General features: G+C 37.1%; 1 protein-coding gene across 10 annotated transcripts in view; it reads left to right on the top strand.

The window, feature by feature from the left end:
- Tanc2 (tetratricopeptide repeat, ankyrin repeat and coiled-coil containing 2) overlaps window positions 1–20,515 on the top strand; it is a 299,825-nt gene that overhangs the window by 40,438 nt on the left and 238,872 nt on the right. For all 10 annotated transcript variants that reach the window (XM_075990388.1, XM_075990393.1, XM_075990392.1 and 7 more), the window contains exon 2: window positions 3,588–3,677. In XM_075990388.1, coding sequence (XP_075846503.1) covers window positions 3,611–3,677 — 67 coding nt within the window. In that variant the 5' untranslated portion in view covers window positions 3,588–3,610. The remainder of the gene's footprint in view (window positions 1–3,587; window positions 3,678–20,515) is intronic.

The following is a 20,515-nucleotide window of genomic DNA, read 5'->3' as shown; positions in this document are numbered from 1 at the left end:
GAGCCATCTCTCCATTTTTATGTCACTTTCACCTCTCCCTGTCTTTTCCAACTCCTCGACAATTCTTGCCCACTCCTTCTCTCTTTCATTGCCTCTTATTCTTTATTTATCATGGTTACATATATATGCACATATAAATTTAAAAATACAATCTGATGAGTTTATTTAGTGTTGTTTTAATATGTGTGTGTACGATATCAGTTTTTTTCTAGTTTAACTTTATAATGATTCTTTGTAGATTTCACATTATGCATCTTGATTCCGTTCATCTCCCCATCTCTCTCTATATGCCCTCTGCCCTTGCAACCTACCCCCAAGATAAAATTTCAAAGAAAAGAAAAAAAATCTCGTAGTGGAAGCTGTGCTGTAACACAACGAGTCACACAGTATACCTTTTAGTCCATATCTTTACATGCAATGAGTCATTGCTTTGGTTTGAGGCCTATGGTTTCTGCTACCCTATAGATCCTCAATGTGACTTCTCTTGGATATACTATTCTGTGTCATGGAGATCCTGCAGCTTTGGGTCTGCAGGACACATGCTCCAGAAGATCATAGAGGTGGTGGGTGTTGGGATGGGCCAAACCTGGGTCTGGGTGGTTGCTGGGTTGGTCAGCCTGCCAGCTCTCCCTCATCCTCACCACCCAGTGGTGAGCCCTCCACACTGCCCCAACTAGCTCACCCTATGCAGTAAGCAGCAATGGACAGTACCAGTTCTCCTGCTCTCATACCCTTGGGGCCAGCTTTACTGTGTTGTCCAGGTGTGATGCTGGTGAGAGGAATGGCCAGCTCTCTTATCTGCCACAGGTGACAAATAGGGGAGCTTCTATCCCTTGCCCATCCCACCTATGGTAGATGCTGGATGGGACTTGATCGCTGATACTCATGTTTTTAGGGCTGGTTCACTTGTGCCTCTGTCAGTAGGGTCAGTTCTACTGTGCTGCTCAGGAGAGGTGCAGGGCCTTGATATAGATACAAATAATTTGCATTGGTATAAATCTTTATTTATTGATATAAGTTTAAGGTCAATTTTGTTATATGTATATGTATTTCTGTTCTTGATTAAGGTATTGTGATTGTGTAGTTCATTTAAAAATGTAATTTATAATTAGGAAATATAGGTTGTTAATGTATAATCATCAATAATAGTCAAGCTTGTAGTCATGTTAGTTAGATTTTCTAGATATATAGAGATATATTTCAGTTAGATAGGCATTCTTCACATCTTTCAAAGACTACAGAATATGGCACTTAAAATGTTTTAATAACTTAGGGTTTTTCATGACAATGAGACACATTTGCTCCTAGCAGCACCAATCTACTTCAAGAGGAAAATGGGCATCAAAGAGGCTCCTTATGGAGTTGGTTAGACATTTGGGCAAGAAACTGCTCTTGCCTGGACTGTTGCATAAACTGGACATGAAGAACCCGCAGAGAGGACTGCTGAACTTGCCAAAAGGTGAGATAGTCCTTCAGGGTTCCTGATCTATGAAAGAGTCTACGAGACATTCTGCAGGATACAGAAGAAAGTGACTGAAATGTCTTTGAATTTTCCTGCTTCATGGAAATGTCTGCTGGATACTATGGGCCTGAAGGCCAAAGATGGATGCCCCAATGGTACAGAAAAACTTTGGGTGACTGTACAGGCAGCAAAATGTCTCTGTCATTTCTAGAGTTTTGTAAGTTGCTTACTTCTTGTTTACTTAGGTAATATCATATCCTTCTGGAGTCTTTGATGGAGTTGAAGAATGGATAGTTATAGTTTTCCTTAGTTATGATAAAAGATAAAATAGATATAAATATTGACTATAATTCTTGATTGATAACTGTTTTGTTATATGTAATTTTACTATGTTAAAATGAAAGCCTTTCTTTTTTGTTTAAACAGAAAAGGGGAAATGGTGTAGAAGGTCCCTCTGTATTTGTGTTGCTTTCATTGGTTGAATAAAGAAATTTGCCTTGGCCTTTTGATAGGGCAGAACTTAGATAGGTGGAGTAGACAGAACTGGATGCTGGGAAGAAGGGCAGTATGGCAGACACCATGGTTCTCCTGCCCGAGATGGACACTGGTTAGACTCATGCCGGTAAGCCACAGTCAAGTGGCGATGCACATTAATGGAGATGGGTTAAACTAATATGTGAGAGTTAGCCAATAAGGGGCTGGAGATAATGGGCCAGGTAGTGTTTAAATGAATACAGTTTTTCTGTGATTATTTCGGGTGTAAGCTAGCAGGGCGGCTGGGATGAAATGCAGGCTCCTTTCCCTCAACAGGACCTGTTCTGAGTACTAGTTCTCCCTAGTACTGCAGCCAGTGAGGAATGGGGCCAGCTCTGTGCAGCCTATCCTCTCAGCCTTCTGTGGTAACAGGAGCCATGGACATCAACAGAGACCATAGTTATGGTAGGGCCACAGACCTAGACATGGTCTTGGCAGCAGTCCAGGCCCAGATATAACCATGGCACCAGATGGCAAGCAGACCCACCTACACCTTACTTCTTCACCTCATCAGATCTCCTCTCTCCATATGACATGAACCAATCATGAACCTTTCCATCTCTCTCTCTCTCTCTCTCTGCCATACTCCACCATATATTATTTTAGCTGCGTGCATGGACAGCCTTTATATAGTGGTTCTGCTGAAGTTGTCCATATTGGATTTCATGGTCTAAGTTAATGAGGACAACTGACCAGGTCTCTTCTTCAGGAGGGCACCAGATCTCATTATGGATGGTTGTGAGCCACTTTGTGGTTGCTGGAATTGAACTCAGCCTAGAAGAACAGCCAGTGGTCTTAACTGCTTAGCCTTCATAATAATACCCAATTTATGGCACCACAAGGCACCTAGCTGGCCTGTGTTTTCTCCTCCCTGTCCAGTGTGTGAGTCTTCTCGTGCTCTGTCTTAATTGCACTGGGCAGGCTTGTCAATGGGGGATATGTAGTTTTGTAAATTTGTGTGTGTGTGTGTGTTGGGGAAGGAAGTATGGGGGGGGGGAGACAGGGAAATTGTTCTAGAATTGGAGAGTCGAATGAAATGTAGGATGTATTTATAGCTACCTAATTATTTCTGTGAATCTTAGTACTGTTGTTACTAGAAATTTTGAGGATTCTATTCATGGTTGCCATAAGATACTGGGGAAATTAGGGTCCCCTATTGAGCTTCTTAGTCTCATTAATAATAAAATTTAAGACTGCACTCAGACAGAAGCGTGGGAGATAGCTTTATTAGAGTTTAAAAGAAAACCCCCAGGACAGGCAAGCTGTAAATCTTGGCAACTTCCTGGAGGAGGAGAATGGAGAAGAAAGGGGGTGGGGAAAGCATGTAGTTTGAGTCAAACTAGTGTGGAACCAAATAGTGGACAAGCTACATGGCCAAGAAGGGAGCTTTAGAGAAAGAGTGAAGCCCAAAGTAACAGAAAAAGCACAATTATATTCTGGCTGGCGTTGGAAAGAGAGATAGAAAGAAGAAAAAGGAAAAGGTGTAGTTATATACACAGATAATTGTTGATATGCTTTTAAAATTAAACTTACAAGTATTTTGAATGGAAAAATGTCTTGTTAAACTTATTTTTCTTATTTTCTTTTATAGTTTTATATTAAAAGAGCACAACCATGTTTCGGAATAGTCTCAAGATGCTTCTTACTGGTGGGAAATCAAGTCGGAAAAACAGGTCAAGTGGTAAGTGACTACCGTACACTTACTCTGTAATAGTTTAAAAGTACAGACCGCCTTAGGGATCTGAACTATTGCCGCCATTCTTCAAGATTTTATAAGCAGTTTATTAAATTTGGAACATAAGGTTTACGTTTTTTTTCTTTTTCTTTTTGGGAGGAGGTTTTGGAGGCAGGGTTGGGTTTCTCTGTAGCTTTGGTGCCTGTCCTGGAACTCGCTCTGTAGACCAGGCTTGCCTTGAACTCTTAGAGATTCACCTGTCTGTGCCTACCAAGTGCTGGGATTAAAGGTGTGTGCCACCACCCTTTAATTTATATTTTTATATACTGCCATATTCTTTATTAGAAGGTAGGAACACTTGAATATTTATCAGCAACAGTGCTAAAGAAAAACTGTGAGGAAAAAGTGCTTATTTCTATTTTATGAGAGAATAATATTTCTGAACATTTATTTATTAAAACTCTAGACCTATATTTATTTCTAAAATTAACATAAGAGTTTATTATAGTAATAGATACTCTTAGTGGAAGAAACCATGAAAGTTAGGACTGTCCCCATAGATTTATATAGAGAGATATAATTATAGGTGCCATGGTTCACCCATATAATTCCAGCATTCTGGAGGCTGAAGCAGCAGGCTCATGAGTTTAAGGCTGGTCAGTCTTAACTACCTAGGGAGTTCTAGCTCAGCACTAGCTACAGAGTAAGATACAGTCTCAAAAAGAATTCAGTGTTTTTGTAAGTGCTAAAGTTTATGAAGGGTTTTGTTGTTGTAGTAGTTGTATGTGTATTTGCTTTTATTTTTTAAAAACAGGATAATTTGGGATTTTAGGTAAAAGAAAACTTTTGGGAGATGATATTGAACATAAAGGAACTGGGTATGTTATTGAAGGGTGATAGCCTTTTTGCATTTTATAATGTTTTCAACCATTTCTCTTTAGTTTATAAGTTTACATTCTTAGTTTATTCATTATTACTCATTTCAAATGTTGTAATTTGTATTGTGACTTTTTGAATCTTTAGATAGTTACATTTACTAATTTCCAAATATTTGTTGGTTTCCTGGTTATTCTTATTTTGACAGAAACTACTACACTAACTAAAGGAAAATGTTTCTCACTTTACTGACATCAGTAGTTGTAGCCACAGTTCATTTTAGCTCTTTGGTAGATACTGGCTAGATATTTTCCGTTCAGCTAAAGTAATTGTATCTGGAGTAAGCACAGGACCCACAGGATTTGGTCCCACAAAATGCCTTCCACTTTTGCTGCCAGTTATCAATGGTAGATTCCTAGTTTACCCTCAACTTCTTTCTGATTGTTTATCTACTGGAGATTCCTAGACCTTCTCCTCAGGTCTATTTGCTAGAACAGCTCATAGAACTCAGGAAACAAGCTATTTAAAAGATGACTGGTTTGTTGCAAGAAAGTATAGACTTGTAAACAGTTCATTGGAAGAGGTGGGTAGGATGGAAGACTGGGAACAGTCTTGAGCTTTCACATCCTTTTGAAATTTGCCACCTCGCAACACTTCCATGTGTTTACCAACCCAAAAGTCTTTGAACCTAGGCATTTGGGATTTTATGAAGTTTTCATTATGTATATATGATTGATTCAGTTCAACTCCTCTGCCAAGAAATCAAAGGCCAAGGCGAGTAGAACCTTCTAATCACATTTCCTGGCATCAAGCTCTCATTTAAGGCTGTCCAAGAGCCACCAGCTACTAGTAATCCCCTTACAAGCAAATAAGATTGAAACACTTTGAAAATTCTAGAGGTTTTTAGAACTAAGTACCAGGAAAAAGGACAGAGATCAAACATATATTTATACGATACCTCATATTACTGTTGGATTCTAGACTAATTGTATTGTTATCTGATAGTCTTTTCTGTATTATTTAATAGTTTTGCTATTTATTGAGATTTGTTTTTTAATTCACATGATAAATTTTGGTGAATGTTCTGTATATACCTAAAAATAACATAGGTTCTGTATGTAGTGTATATCAGTTTTGTTGGTTAGTCCTCAATTATTTTATATCCTTAAGTATTATCAATTGAGAAGGAAGTGGTAAAACACTATTCTGTGATTAGGGATTTGTTCATTTCTCCTAGTTCCTGAAAGTTTTTGTTTCATGTTTTGAAGCTATCTTGTTGGATAAATTCAAACTTATGATTGTTATATCTTCCTTCACCATTATGGAACGTCTCTTATTTCTAGAAGTTCATGTTGAAAATTAGCCTTGTTTTGTATTAATATACTGCTTCAGACATCTTGATCAGTGTTTGCAATATGTGATTTATTTCATTCACTTACTTTGAATACTACTATATGATTGTTATAGATAGTGACTGATTGAATACTACTATATGATTGTTAATTTATAGATAGTGATGATTGAATACTACTATGATTGTTATTTATAGATAGTGACTGACTGAATACTATAATATGATTGTTATTTATAGATAGTGACTGATTGAATACTATAATATGATTGTTATTTATAGATAGTGACTGATTGAATACTATAATATGATTGTTATTTATAGATAGTGACTGATTGAATACTATAATATGATTGTTATTTATAGATAGTGACTGATTGAATACTATAATATGATTGTTATTTATAGATAGTGACTGACTTTTCATTCATCCCAGAAAGGTTTTTGTTTTCTGTTTGTGTTAAGAAAACACATTAGCGCTGGGCGGTGGTGGGGCAAGCCTTTAATCCCAGCACTTGGGAGGCAGAGGCAGGCGGATCTCTGTGAGTTCGAGGTCAGCTTGGTCTACAAGAGCTGGTTTCAGGACAGCTAGGGCTGTTACACAGAGAAACCCTGCCTCGGTGGTGGGGGTTGGGGTAGGATGAAAACACATTAGTCCACATTAATTCAGTCAGGAATGTATCGGGTTTTAAATATAAGACATTGCTTTGTTTTTCTACTTGCCCTTTCTGTTCTGTGCTCTTTTGTTTTTATTTCTTTTTCCTTGTTGTCTTTTGGATTGACCAAAACACCATTTTATTTTTATTTCCCTTAGTACCTTGAAATTAATGTTCTCTTGTAATTTTCAAGATTCAAATATCAATCCTTAGTTTTATCAAAAATTTATATTAATTGGTAATTTGGTCCTTTTCTCAGACAATGTAAGAGCCTTCAATTTTTGTTATATATTTGTATTTTGAGTTCTCTAAGGCATTTTTATTGTATAGTTGCTTTAGTGAAATACTTGAGTGAAGCATCTTCAGGAAGGAAGACATTTTTCTGGTTTATGGTCTGAGGGAATTCAATGAAGGCATGGCAGTGGGGGCAACTCATTACAGGCGGTGTTAGCACGAGGCTGCTGCTCCTTCTTTAAATAGCCACAGGTTAGAAAGCAGAGAGAGCCAGAGCAGTTGTAGGTTAGCTAGTGGCATTTTCACCCCTCTTCTCCCCGCTCCCTGCTGGGGATCAGCTCAGGGCCTTTTGCATAGTAAGTAAGCATAATCATTCTACCACTCTACACTTTGCCTTTACTTTGAAAGTCGTTTTCTCTGGGTCTCAAACTAGATGGGAAATTCTTTTTTCATTAAGCACTGAAATAGTTTTTTTTATTGTCTTACTGAATTATATTGTCTCTGAAGAAACAAAAATTCTCATTGTTTGTCCCCAGGTGCTAAAATTTTCTTTTTCTTCACTTTGCCCATCAGTGTTTGACATGGTATGCTTAGATTTAATTTTTTTTTCTTACCTTACTTGATTTTTGTGAGTTTCTTGTGTCTGTGTAGATCTCTCCGGTTGCAAAAAAATCTTGTAAAAATCTTGTAAAATGATTGAATAGGGAGGCCTTCATCTTCTAAACAAGAGTCAGCAAGCCATAATCTGCAAGCCAAATCTAGCAAGTGTTGTAGTGGCATACACCTATAATATAATCTCATCACTTGAAAAGAAGAAGCAAGATGATTAGGAATTCAGGGCTAGTCTGAGTAACCTACCTAGTGAGTTCATGACCGTCCTAGGCGACATAAGATCCTGTCTCAAAATATGAGAAGGAAAAAAGTTTTATTGAGCACAACCAGATTCTTTCACTTATGTATTTGCTCATCCTATTCACCCAGACAGTCCACACAGACATTATAAATTTTGCTGATTCCTGTTGATCTCAGTGGGTAGAGACTTTTGCATATCAGTCTTCTACCCATGTTCAGACTTAGTAAATACTGTAGTAAATACTGTCATGGTCCTAAATTTTATCAGAAAGTACTAACTTTCATCTTAGAACTCTATAGCAGATCTCCTTAGGCATTAGAATCTAGTTCTGAGCTACAGAGTGATAATACAAGCACTACCACATCATCTTTTTCAATACTCATTGTTCCTTCTGCTCTCACCAAAAATACCACCAAAGTATTTTACCCCATTCCCATTTTGTCCTTAAGATATATATATAAATCAGTAAATTATTCTACATTGTTTTCTCTTTGAAAATATCTTCTCTAAGGAAATTATACAGATGTTCTCATAACCATGAATGTTAACTGAGATTTTATAGCAATTGAGTTGATGCATAAATTAGCTCTTTTCTCTGATTGGCTCTTGCCACACTTTTTTTTTGAGAAGGGGTGTGTACTAAAGATTAAATTCAGGGCCTTGCACATACTAGGCAATTGAGCTGTGTTTCTACCCTGAGTTGAGTTGTGTTTCTAACTCAATTTTTTAAAAGAACTATTAGAAACTTAGTTTGGCAAGACCTGACCTGTCCTAGCTTGTTTATGCTTGTGTTCTATGAGTAGTATTCAAAAAGTTTCCACTTTATACAAGTCAATCTTCACAATACTTTATGTTTTCTCCATAACCATGACATTGACCTTGTCTGGAATAGACTTGCCATTTATATTTGAGTCACTTAAAAAAATCCTATTCAGCCATTAGAGTTGTACTTATATTTCACTCTGAGCCACAGTGATCCTTCTTTGGCTCATGCTGCTAGAGTGTTTATTACATGTCCATGTCTTCCCAGTGTGAAATTCAATGAAATACTTTGTATTGTTTGTGGGTTTTCAGAAATGCTTTCCTACTATAGTTTAATTGTCCCAAAGATCAGATATTTATGTGTGCTTCCTGTTATTCCTGTAATAGTTCATACTACTCTATACTTTCATTTACTCATCTATATTTGTATTTCATTGTAAGAGAATGTAAAGAGATCATGTGGCCAGAATTGCATTCAGTGAAGCATGTATTAGATAAATTACCTTACATTCACACGTGTCCTGTGTTTCACAAACAAAGATAACCTTCACATATATTACCTCATTTCATCTGTATAGCAAGTTCCACTCCATTTTATGTGTGAGGTGAAATCTTTAGCTTAATATTCTATAGCTAGTTTTCCTGGGAGTATATGTAGTTCAGTGACATATAGTGCATGTTTTTATCACACAGGTGAAATACAGTTTTAAATAAGAAATCAATATTGCATGATTAGAAGAAGCTCATGCTGTTCATGTTTCCTTAAGATGTGTTACTAATTGCCTTTGACTTCATTTCCTCTAATTCTTTTTGCTTCCCTTCACTCTGTTTCAGCCATATGCCTTCTCCTACATCATTTTTTATGCATAGTGTTCCTTATGTCTAGGGTGTTAGTTAGGTCCCTTCCTTAATTAAGGCCATATCTCAGACGTCATCTTCTCATTGAGGTCTTTGCTGGCCACTAGATCTACATTTTTACATTCTTCCTTAACTTTTGCCCTCCCTCTTTTTGTCTCTGTAACAGCAATACCTTTTTATCTTAAATATATCTTTTTTCCTGATCTATTATTATGTTTTTATTTTAGGAACATACATTTTGTGACACTCCCACCCCTGCCCTGCAATCCCGGCTCTCTCTTGACAGGGTCTCACTATGAAGCCCTGAGTGGCTTGGAACTTGCTGTATAGACCACACTGACCCTCAACTGCCTCTAAGTGCTAGTATGGAAAGACATGTACCACCATGTTTGGGCAGTTCATTCTGATTTCAGCTCTTGTATCCTGTTTGTAACATAACAAGTGCTTAGTAGTGTTTGTTTTGTGAGTGAATAACATTTTAAAGAAAATAACTATGTTATCAGTATGTATAAACTACTGTGGCACACAATTATAATCACAGCTATTCAGAAGGCTGAGTCAGGGGAAACTTTTTAGCTCAGTAGTTAGTGGCTAGCCTGGGCAGCTTATCAAGACATGCCTAGAAAGAAAGACAGCAAAGGATCATGGTAATCTCACTGTTCAGAGATGATGAGAAAGCTATTGAGGTAATCCTAGGGATGCAGAGGACAATGAGGAAGTGGTCTGGATAGTATGCTTACTGCAGTGGTTGGGAAGTGACTGGACAGAGGAAATCCTTTGTTCTGGGGTTTCTGGCTGGAGACTGGCTGTCTTCTGCATTGCATTGTTTCAGGCCGATGTAATATTCACAATGATCATTATTCAGTGATTGCTGTCTAGAAACATGCATTAATTTTTTTTAACCAGTGTAATCATTTTCATTTTCTGGCCTCATTTTAAATTTATTGTTATTATAACATTAGGATTATTTTTCCTTAGGACTCTAAAACAGTTTGACACTGTAAGTTATTTTAGTGGCACACTGTAATATTTTAGTCCAAAGATTTTTTTGACTCTCTGCTTTTATAGTTGTTAATTACAGAGTTTGCAGTTTCCATCTTTGCTGATGGAGAAGGAAGACAGAGGAAACTCTGTAAGAGTTTACACTATCAACACAAGCCTTTTTGTGACCCATTTTTAAAAACAATTGAAAGTAAATGAATTTCTGTCCATAGTAGTTTCTCCCTGTCCTCAAATTTTATAAGGCGCTTGAGAGTGGCACAGTAATTTCTTAGTGCCGACTGGAGTTCTTTGATAAAGCTTTCATAAGTGATTAATTCAAGCTCGTATATTATATTTGTTTTTAAGGATTGAATGGATTCTCTTGTAGCTACCTGGCCTCAGACTTGTACCATTACTCCTGCCTCAGTCTCCCAAGTGTTACAGTTACATAAAAACAGACATCACCAAATTCAGCATCTATTTTTTTAAATATTTCAGGATTAAGTTTTATTAGCATAAAACATAATCTCTGTTAAAATCCAGTTTACTAACTGTGATCCTAGGCAAGTTACTTTAAAACCAAAACTATTTTGTCAATTGTAAATGGTCACAGTTTACTGTGTCATTATTTCCTGTGTCAGTCAGACTGATTGCTTGCCATCTAATAGGTAGAGTTCAAAAGGCAGTGAATGACTGCTTACAGTTTTTAGAGGATTGTTCTGTGTAGATCCTCAGCCAGAAGCAGGCACCTGTCCCTGCTTCCCCTCACTAGGGCTTTACTGCATTTGTCGGGCACTAAGGTAGAGAAAGCTTTCTGATGAGAGGTCAGTGTGCTCCATCCCTCTAGTCATTTTAAAAATAAAAGGACTTGCCTGACCCCAGACATTTTTTTTTCCTATTCTGCTTTGGCCCATATTTCAAAGCAGGATGACAGTTTTAAGAATCAGCAAGCATGGCTTGCTAAATGTTCCTTGATGAAAAGCAAATTTTCGAAAAAGATTAAGTTGAGCCATTTGAACTGATCTAATTGGGCATTATTGCCACTGATCAGTTATTTAAAAAACCTAAGTATAAGCCCAGTATAGTTCCATATTCTTTCAATCCCAGTACTCTATGGTAGAGGCAGATAGATTTTTGTAAGTTTGAGGCAAGTCTTTTCTACCTAGTGAGTTTCAGGACAGCTAGAAACAGAAACAAAGAACAAATCCAAGTATATATCAGATATACTATTTACAATTCTATATTAATAAATTTAAGAGTATACAATGAATAAAATTACTTAAGGAATAGATTTTGGTTTCTCATTTTAAGAAGAGATTTAAGTAATAAGTTTTAATTTTGTTTCTTATGGTATATTTTATGCCATGTTTTGATAGTGATTTTACTAAGTTAAAATAATAGTTCAAATACTATAAAGTTTTCACTTGAGTATATTAATTTTTTGTTAAAAATTTAAATATTTTAAGTTTAAAAAGCTTCTTTTCAATGTGGATTGGCCCTAAATTTGCCATCCTCTTGCTTCAGTTTCCTGAGTGCTGGGATTATAGATGTGTGGCACCATTCCTGACTCAAATTAAACACAAAACAAAAAGAAACTTTGATTTTAGGTTTGCGCTTCTGCAAATTTGTGGTGCTATTCTATGGTCGCCATCCGTAATCAAATACATATTCATGCATATTCAGTCTCATATTCCCTTTCCTTTCTTCTGTGGTTTTAAAGACGGAGTTCATACTGTCAGTCTTCCTGTTACATTCTCTCAAGTGCTGTTATAGTAAGTGTGCAGTTCCATGATTGTTGCTATCTTATTTATAGGAAGTTTAGTAAAAATCTACATATGTCCTCCATTTATGAACTCATAATTAACAGAATGTTAATGGTAAAACCAAGAAGTGGGTAAGATGCAGAAAGGAAAAGAAACTGACTTTAAACATTTTGAAACTTTATTTCAGTGTATCCATTGCTGGGTTGAACTCACTGTGTAGTCCTGACTGATCTTGAAATGTAGAGATTCTCCTGCCTCAGTTTCCTGAGTACTAAGATTACAGGCATGCCTCAACACACTAGGCTTTGTTTTAAATTTCATGCACAGCAATCATAGACTCCTTGTCTTCCAATATCCCTAGATTACACTTCTATAAATAGACACTTTTAGTTTCATGATTGTAGGGATAAGTCCTGCCCCTTAGGGGGCGTGTTCGCCTCGGGCTAATGTTTGCCTATAAATTTGGAGCGTGCTTGCAGCGCTTGCTTCTGCTTTCCTGGTCTCCGCCAGAACAGTGGTTCTGTAAGTCTATTTCTCCATTAAAGCTGTATATATTTTTACAATCTGTCTGCATTCATTTACGCCGTTACCCATGATTACTTTAAAGAAAACCAGAAACAAAGAAAAAAAATCTAACTTATAAACAAGTCCCATATTTATCCTCACCCTGTTTCTATCAATTGCTTTTCTTTTGAATTTATTTGACTCCCTAAATAAAATAGGCTAACATACTTTCCCCCAGATTTAGAGGATTCTCACCTAGAGTCATTTTTTTGTGAGTCTTTACAATCTATCTTGCTATACAAATTCTGATTCGGTGTGTGCACACACACATGCATCCATGGAGGCCAGAGGAGGATGTTAGGGATGTTAGGCATTCTCCTTTATCTCTTATTTGCCATATTTCCTTGAGTCTCAGTCTGTCATTGAACCTGGAGTTTCCTGTTATTGCTAGGCTGACTAGTTAACAAACTCTGGAGATCTTGTCTCAGTGAATAAGGTGGAGAGCATTAGAGCAAGGCCTTAGGCCTTCACACTCACTCTCACATCTATGCATGTACACTCCCATACACATGTGCCACCCCGAAACAAATACACATGTGTACACAAATGTATCAATATCACACAGAGGGAGGAGAGGGAAGGAGGGAGAGAGAGATCTGTGTGTACATAGAGCCACCATAGAAGAATGCAGCTACTGAGTAGTTAGAGCTAGCATGTATATATACAAGGATGGAGTTAGAGCTAGCATGTATATATACAAGGATGGAGGAAGAAGAATAAACTGGTGATAAGGTTTGGGCTTGGGTGGTTAATCCTGTTAATGGTGGAGAAGAAGTGGGAAGATAAGGATTAGTTTAATGGGATTCTTTTTATTGCAGCTCCCCATCTCTGGTGATAAGAATGTTACTCTTATCTTTGTATATAGAAGGCACCTTTCATACTAAAATTTTCTCTCCTTTTTGGAAGGAAAATGAAGGAGTAACTTTCTGTATCTGCTGTTTTCAAAGTCCCTTAACTCAAAATACTCTTTATGACAAAGTAGCATTTTGGGCATAGCAATTCTATAATTCAAACTTATCATGAAAAGGTTAGTTAATAGAGTCTGTAGGCTATTTTGTTAGTGAAATAATAGTGGTTAAAATATTTGGTAAATAAAACACATTTTTCTATGAAAGTTTTTTTTGCTGTTTTTACATAAATATATAATATTAAAATATCCTTAATGTGAAGATTTAAACTTGGAAAAATACTTTTGTTCCTCTTGTCATACAGCTGATTCAGATTCAGCAAATGTTATTTATTTGTTTTGTTTATTGTGGTCTTTGACATCCAGTTTAGGACCACCTATATGCTAGGCAAGCCCTGCACCACTGAGCTATATATTACCCTTTTCCTACTTTCTTTCTGTAGCAGGGAATGCTACTTTGTTGTTCAGACTGGTCTTGAACTTCTCTGTTGCCCTGGCTGACCTTGTATTTAATCCTTCTGCTTCAACTTCCCAAGTAACTCTGATTATAGGCTTGACCTAATGGGCCCAGATGGCATACATTTATTAAATACTTACTATGGATGATGTTAAATTCTTTAATCAAAATTGGATATAATTATTATATTAAATAGTTGTATTAGCTTGAAATGTGTATGCACATGTGGAAATTTTGAGATGATTTCCTTATTTGCTCGATACAGATTTTAATTGGAAGAACTTGTATTTTTGATTAGGAAAGACTGTAGTAAGCAAAATTTATAGTTATTGTAAGATTGCTTAGGAAGTAGTCAGTGACAAAGGATTTTACTAGTAATAGATACTTCTCATATAAAGTCTAGATTAAAAAAATAATAATAAAGCCCAGCATGGTTTTGCTTGCTTTTAATCCCAGAATTTGGGAGTCAGGGGCAGACAGATTTCTAAGTTTGAGGCCAGCTTGAGCTAGATAGTGAGATTCAGGCCAGCCAGGGCTCCATAGTGAGATACTGTTTATAAAAAGGTGATGCGGAGTAAGGAGGCTAGAGAGATGACTGAATGGTAAAGAGCACTGTTTGCTCTTCTAGAGGACACAGGTTTGAGTCCCAGCACTCACATGGTGACTCACGATTGTCTATAACTCCAGTTCTTGAGGATCTGGCCCTATCTTCTGGCCTCTGTGGGCACCAGGCATGCATGTAGTGCACAGTCGAATGTACAAGCAAAACACCCATATGTACACATAAAATAAAACTTAAAGAAAAAGCCTTGAAAGTAAAGGACTGAGTGAGTAAGTAGGATGGAAGAGAGATAAGAAAATGGAACATGGGCGTTAGTATGATCAAAATACATGATGAACATGTATGCAAGTATAAGGAATCTCAGAGTTCTGTATAATTTATATATGCTAACGTAGTCTTTTTGTTAGAATTTTCTGCGGTGGTAGATGCTTTTTCATAAATACATCATCCAGTGCTAGAATGGAAACAATTTAGAACTATCTCCAAATCTTGTTTAATAATTTTCTTAGTCTTTGGTGCTTACACTGTCTTTGGATTTGTGAGTTGTGCTCCAGGTTTGTTCCTACAAGTGGGGGAACTTAAAATTTAACAGAGAAGAGAAGAGAGAGTTCTAAACCAATAGCAAGTTGAGAGGCAAGGCAGAAGGGGAGAATTCAAATTGAATTTGTTCTTTTCTCTCTGAATTTAGAGAATAAACCTAGGGCTTCACACATGCTAAAAAGTGCTCCGTATCTCAAACTTATTTATTTTTACTTTTTATTTTGAAACAAGCTATAATTAAGTAATCCAGACTGACCTTGAACTCATTCTATAGTTCCAGGCCTGCCCTCTTTCTTGGTTTCCAGAAGAGCTGGAATTGAAGGACTGCACCATCAGACCTGGCTTATAAATTGAATTTTGAAGTCTGAATAGGACTTAGGGCCCCACACAGAGGAAGCAGCATTTCTCTTAAATGGATGTAGGAAACTGCATGGTTCTCATGGTAGTTATAGGAATCCTTGTTATTCTCAGAATTCAGGTGAGTTATATAATTGCTAAAAAGATGGACAGTTAATCACTTTTAAGCTAGTGATGTACTTTATTTACCATGAAAAGAGTTGTGATTATATTCTTAACACTGCAAAGGATCCACTGCAGGATTTTAAACTGAGAAGTAAAAGATTTTAGCATCAAGCTCAATTCTCAGTTTTGTTTATTCTTGTAGAAATTGAAATAGTCAGAATTAACAAGATAGTCCGGCTTAAAACCTCAGAGACATTATAATAAGAGATACCACCAAGAACTTCCTCCAGCAGGAGTTTCCTTATCCTTTAGGGGTCTTCCCTGAGGTAAATATGCATCCTTGATTTCCCCACAGAAATGAATTTAAGGATGACCCAGTTTGAAGAGGAGCTTGAGTTTATTAGGAGAACATTTTGCTTGGACTTAAATGTGGGATTGATAGAAAGATACTCAGGGTGGGAGAGATTTCAGGGAAAGAGTAAGGAGCACTGTTGAGTGTGAGCTTCTCAAAGGGATGGCACTTGCATCTTAGCAGAACTACATACCCTGTCTTAGTGACACTTGACTTATAGCTAAAGCAGTGGTTCTTAACTTGTGGGTCACATCCTATGACCCTTACAGGACCATGGAAAAACACAGATATTTACATTACGATTAATAACAATAGCAAAATTACAACTATGAAATAGCAACAAAAATAATGTTATGGTTGGGGTCCCCACAACCTGAGGAACTGTATTGGAGGGCAGCAGCATTAGGAAGGTTGAGAAACACTTATTTAAAGGGTTGCAAAAGAACCTGTTTTCCCCCTTTCCTTTCTTTCTTGAAAAGTGAGAGTATTGGTGGCTCCAGAGGAGGTGTGGTGGGTGAGACTACAATCTGATAAAATAAAACCCTGGGCTCTAGGGTTGCTTAAGGGGATTGGATGGAATTCCTTGTGAGAACACTAGAAAAATTACAGGTTTATGGTTGGGAAAGGAGAAAGACCATATGTACTTAGGCATGATTCATTGCTATTTTATCGTCTTATTTTGAAATTATTTTTGAATAAAAGAAATATTTTTCTCTATGTCAACAACCTTTACAGTAAATATTTGTGTTGGAATTTTTGATTCTCAAGTGAAGAAAAGCTTCAACCAGACTCTGGGGTCAGGAGCGCTTTATCTTGACATATCCTCATAATTGTCCTTGCCTTTCTGTCATGTTTCCCAGTGACTGTGGCATTAAGGAATTATATAAGTTTATACAACTTCCAGTAGTAGGAAGAAATAGCAGATAGGTTTGTTCATTCTGAAGCTCAGTAGCATCATCGAACACTAAGTTCCTTCTACTGTGTTTATTTTCAGTACATGGCTGTTATTCTTAGAATGTTCTTTTGTAGCAGCAAGAGGACTGCCTTACCTTCAACTTCTATGCCCTGCATGCAACATTGTTCAAAGGCTGGTAGAACATCTGGGCTTTTCTCATGTGACCCTTTTTAGGATTAAAGAAGACTGTCCTGAAAGCTACCTGTCTCTCCCCCATTTACTTTATATCCTATTAGCCAAATTGTATTCTGTAATCTTTAGTCAAGCAGTTAATGGAATTGCAAATGTTACTAAAGTTCTTTAGCTAATCAAGCATGGATACCAAGATACCAAGGTTGAGGATAATTGTAGCTTTCCTGGGAGGAGCGACCTAATATAAAGCCAGGTTCCTGTTAGCATTAAAGATGAAGTAGATGGCCGGCATGAAGTCTGCCATTTTGTTTGCTAATCTTCTTACGCGCATATATATACAGAGCCTGGATACAAGGTCTAATGAGGAAGCCTGAGTTTTGAAGTTAAAACATTTAAAATTGTTTATGTAACTTCTATGAGGTTGCCAAATGTCCACACTAAAACATGGAAAATGTTACAGAGATAAAAATAAGGGGCTGGAGAGATGACTCAGTGGCTAAGAGCACTGGCTGCAGAGGATTAGTATTCAGTTTCCAGCAACATTGGGCAGCTCACAACCTTCTATAACATAAACTCAAGGGGATCTGATGCCCCCTCTTCTGGCCTCTGTGGGTATCCCCATTCACATGCCCATCAAGTACATAACTCTAACTATAAATAAAAATTAAAAGAATTAAAATGGCATTTAAAAACCAAATCAAGACAGCAAAACACTTAACAAGAATTAGAGCTATAAACCCAAGTTTGTACAAATATGTGTAAGTTGGGAAGAATTTCCATAAGTTTTTCTATAACTTTAATTTGATATGAAGGTTTCAGACATGTAGAACTGTTGTGTCAGTCAGCCTATGAATATTTCAAACTAGAAGATCTTCAAAGAGTTGATCTCTGATCAACTAAAACCTTATCATCTAGGTCTAGGCCTCAAATGATAAGGTTTTAGTGTGATAGGCCCTGCCTGGGAAACTGATCACCTGATTATTCAAGAAGATAGGTTTCCATGATTGTTCTTGGCAGGGGAACTCTTTGTCAGAAGTAAGCACAGAGGAGATATTTCCACTCATGTTTTCTTTTGAAAAACATGGTTTTTAAGATGCACCTTTTTAGGGGAGATGGGAGGAAGGGAGGGGAGCGGAGAAAAATGTATAGTGTAGTAAAAACAACTTTTAAAGAAGATGAATATAAAATGTGGGAGATAAAGAAAATAGATACATCTTTTGTGTCTCTAGGGGTCAAGTTTTTTCAAGTTCAGATATTAGCAACAAACTTTTCTGGTTTTTTTTTTGTTTGGGGCCTTTTGTTTGGCCACTTTTACATCATCTTCTATTCTATAAGCAAAACAAAATACTTGGTTGTGTATGTTTACTGGAGCATGGAAGAGAGAGAAATAATACTGTGGTGGCACAACTGAAAAATTTTAGCATTATACCTGACTGTATTGTTTTGCTCCAAAAATTTACTGCATGCCTTATCTGTTACCCGGTAGTATTCAGATTATAGACAGTATGGTCATTTCTTTTCTTAGAATAGTGTGTTTTTCCATTCTTTCTTTTCTTGAAGGTGGATGGCCAGATGCCTAGTGAATCGGGTTTTTTGTTACCTTTCCAATGGCACTGTACTCCAGAACAAGAGGATGCTATTGGGTACTACTTAAAGACGTCTTCTCCCCTCCCTCCTCGTGTCATCTGTGCACTTCTGATTACACCACTGAGGCAGGATAGACAGATAATGAAAATTATGGGGCTCTGGGATGGAAATGGAGCCACTCACCTTTGTGTTTGAGGCTTCTTACCAACTTAGAAGCAACAATACCAACACAATTAACAACGTTTGCTGTGAAGGTTGCTAATATAAAAAGATTATAAAGAGATTTCCTAAAGTAACAACAAGCCAGGTGTAAGGCCTGTGTTATATGAGGGGCCTTGTTCCTTTTCCCCAGGTGTTTCCTGGGAAGCTCAAACAAGACTGTTAATTCTGTTTACAGTGAAGATATCCTAACTTCCCTGATATCTAGACTTTTACGTTGTCATTTGTAGTCCTATTGAGTGTCTCAGGAAACACCTAGTGATCTCATTTAGATGTCTTAGGAAACCTTTGAAGGTAGTAACTTCAAACCCCACTAAAATCCTTTGTCACTGTTGTTAAAAAACAAACCCTTGGAGAAGCCCTTGTTTGTATGGCTTGTCTTTCCTTCTGAGTGCCTTTCTCAACTTTATACTGAAACTATATTAAGAATATCTTTGTGTAAGCTGAACTCTGATTCATAAATGGACTACCTTTTAAAATTGTCTTCTGCGTCAAAGTCTCAAGTCCCTGCCATGAGTTAAGGTCTCCAAAAGTCTACGGGAACTCCTTAGGCCTCCTACCTCCTGCCTCTGTTTACCAAAACGTCAACATAATGAGCACCTACTTTGGGTCAGTATTATAATGAAGCTCCGAAGTATTGAGTATTATCTCAGACCGGAAAGAAATGCAGCAGCTTTTGGAGGAGGTGGTGATTACCACTGTGCCTTCAGAGTGAGTAGGCAATTCCACAAGTGGGAACAGGAAGTTGTGAGACAGCTCGACACGTTCAGTAAAGGTAGCTCTGCCATTTCTTCCATTTATTAATTACATTTTTTCCTTGTTTTCCTGACTTTGCATGAATTTTCCATATTGTTAAGTTCAAATAGTGAAACATAGCTACCAAGATCTTACAGTCCAGGCACCAAGAGGGAGATATAGACCAAATTCATAGGACCCCCTGTATTATGACCATAGATGAATTAACTCTGGTGTAACAGATCTGATATCAACCTTTAGACCAAGTCAGTTATACATTGTGGTAGGAATTGAGTAAATTTGTGATCATCCACTTTTGGATAAGGTGTATATTCTAGTAAAAATCAGCTGTGGCAGAGAGGGAACAAATTAGTAGGTAGAGTGAGGGTTAGCAAAGGGCAGCTGTCTGAAAGGGATATGGGTGATGGTGGATCCTACGCACAGGAGCTTCTGCCTTTATGGAGATAGTGACAGCCACTTTGGTCACATGTGGGTGTATTTCACTTGAATGCATTCACTGACTAAGAACTTTATTGCTTTGGGTTTTGTATAGAGATTTTGCTATGTAGACATGATTGCTTAAATCACTGGTCATTGTTGTTTGAACTTAGTCTTCATTCATCTTCCCCTTCCCAGGGCTCAAAGAGATAATGCTGAAAGTTCACTCCAATCAAGTGATCAGTCCCTGTCCTGAAGCTGTCCAAGGGCTTTCAGCTACCGGTCATACTGTTAACATACAAAAGATACTCATCATCCCTGTCTTAAGAGTCAAAGACCCTAGAAACTCTTATTTTTATAAACAGGGAACTAAGACCAAATATGACAAAAGATGGTTCTGCCATCCCACTTAAGAAATTACAAGACTTTTAGGAACTATATTATGAACAGATTTATACACATGTGTATATATATTCCTACTATGTCACTTTGCCTTCATTATGTAATTCTTGGAATTTATGTTCAAAGATGACACTACATCTCTGACTTTGGTGACTAGTGAATGGCAGTAGCATGTACACAAATCAACTATTACAATAG

The sequence above is a fragment of the Microtus pennsylvanicus genome, chromosome 11, assembly GCF_037038515.1.
Source record: "Microtus pennsylvanicus isolate mMicPen1 chromosome 11, mMicPen1.hap1, whole genome shotgun sequence".
In the NCBI taxonomy this organism is placed as follows: Eukaryota; Metazoa; Chordata; class Mammalia; order Rodentia; family Cricetidae; genus Microtus; species Microtus pennsylvanicus.
The sequence above is the reverse complement of the archived record's forward strand: the minus strand, read 5'-3'. Positions and strand labels throughout refer to the sequence as shown.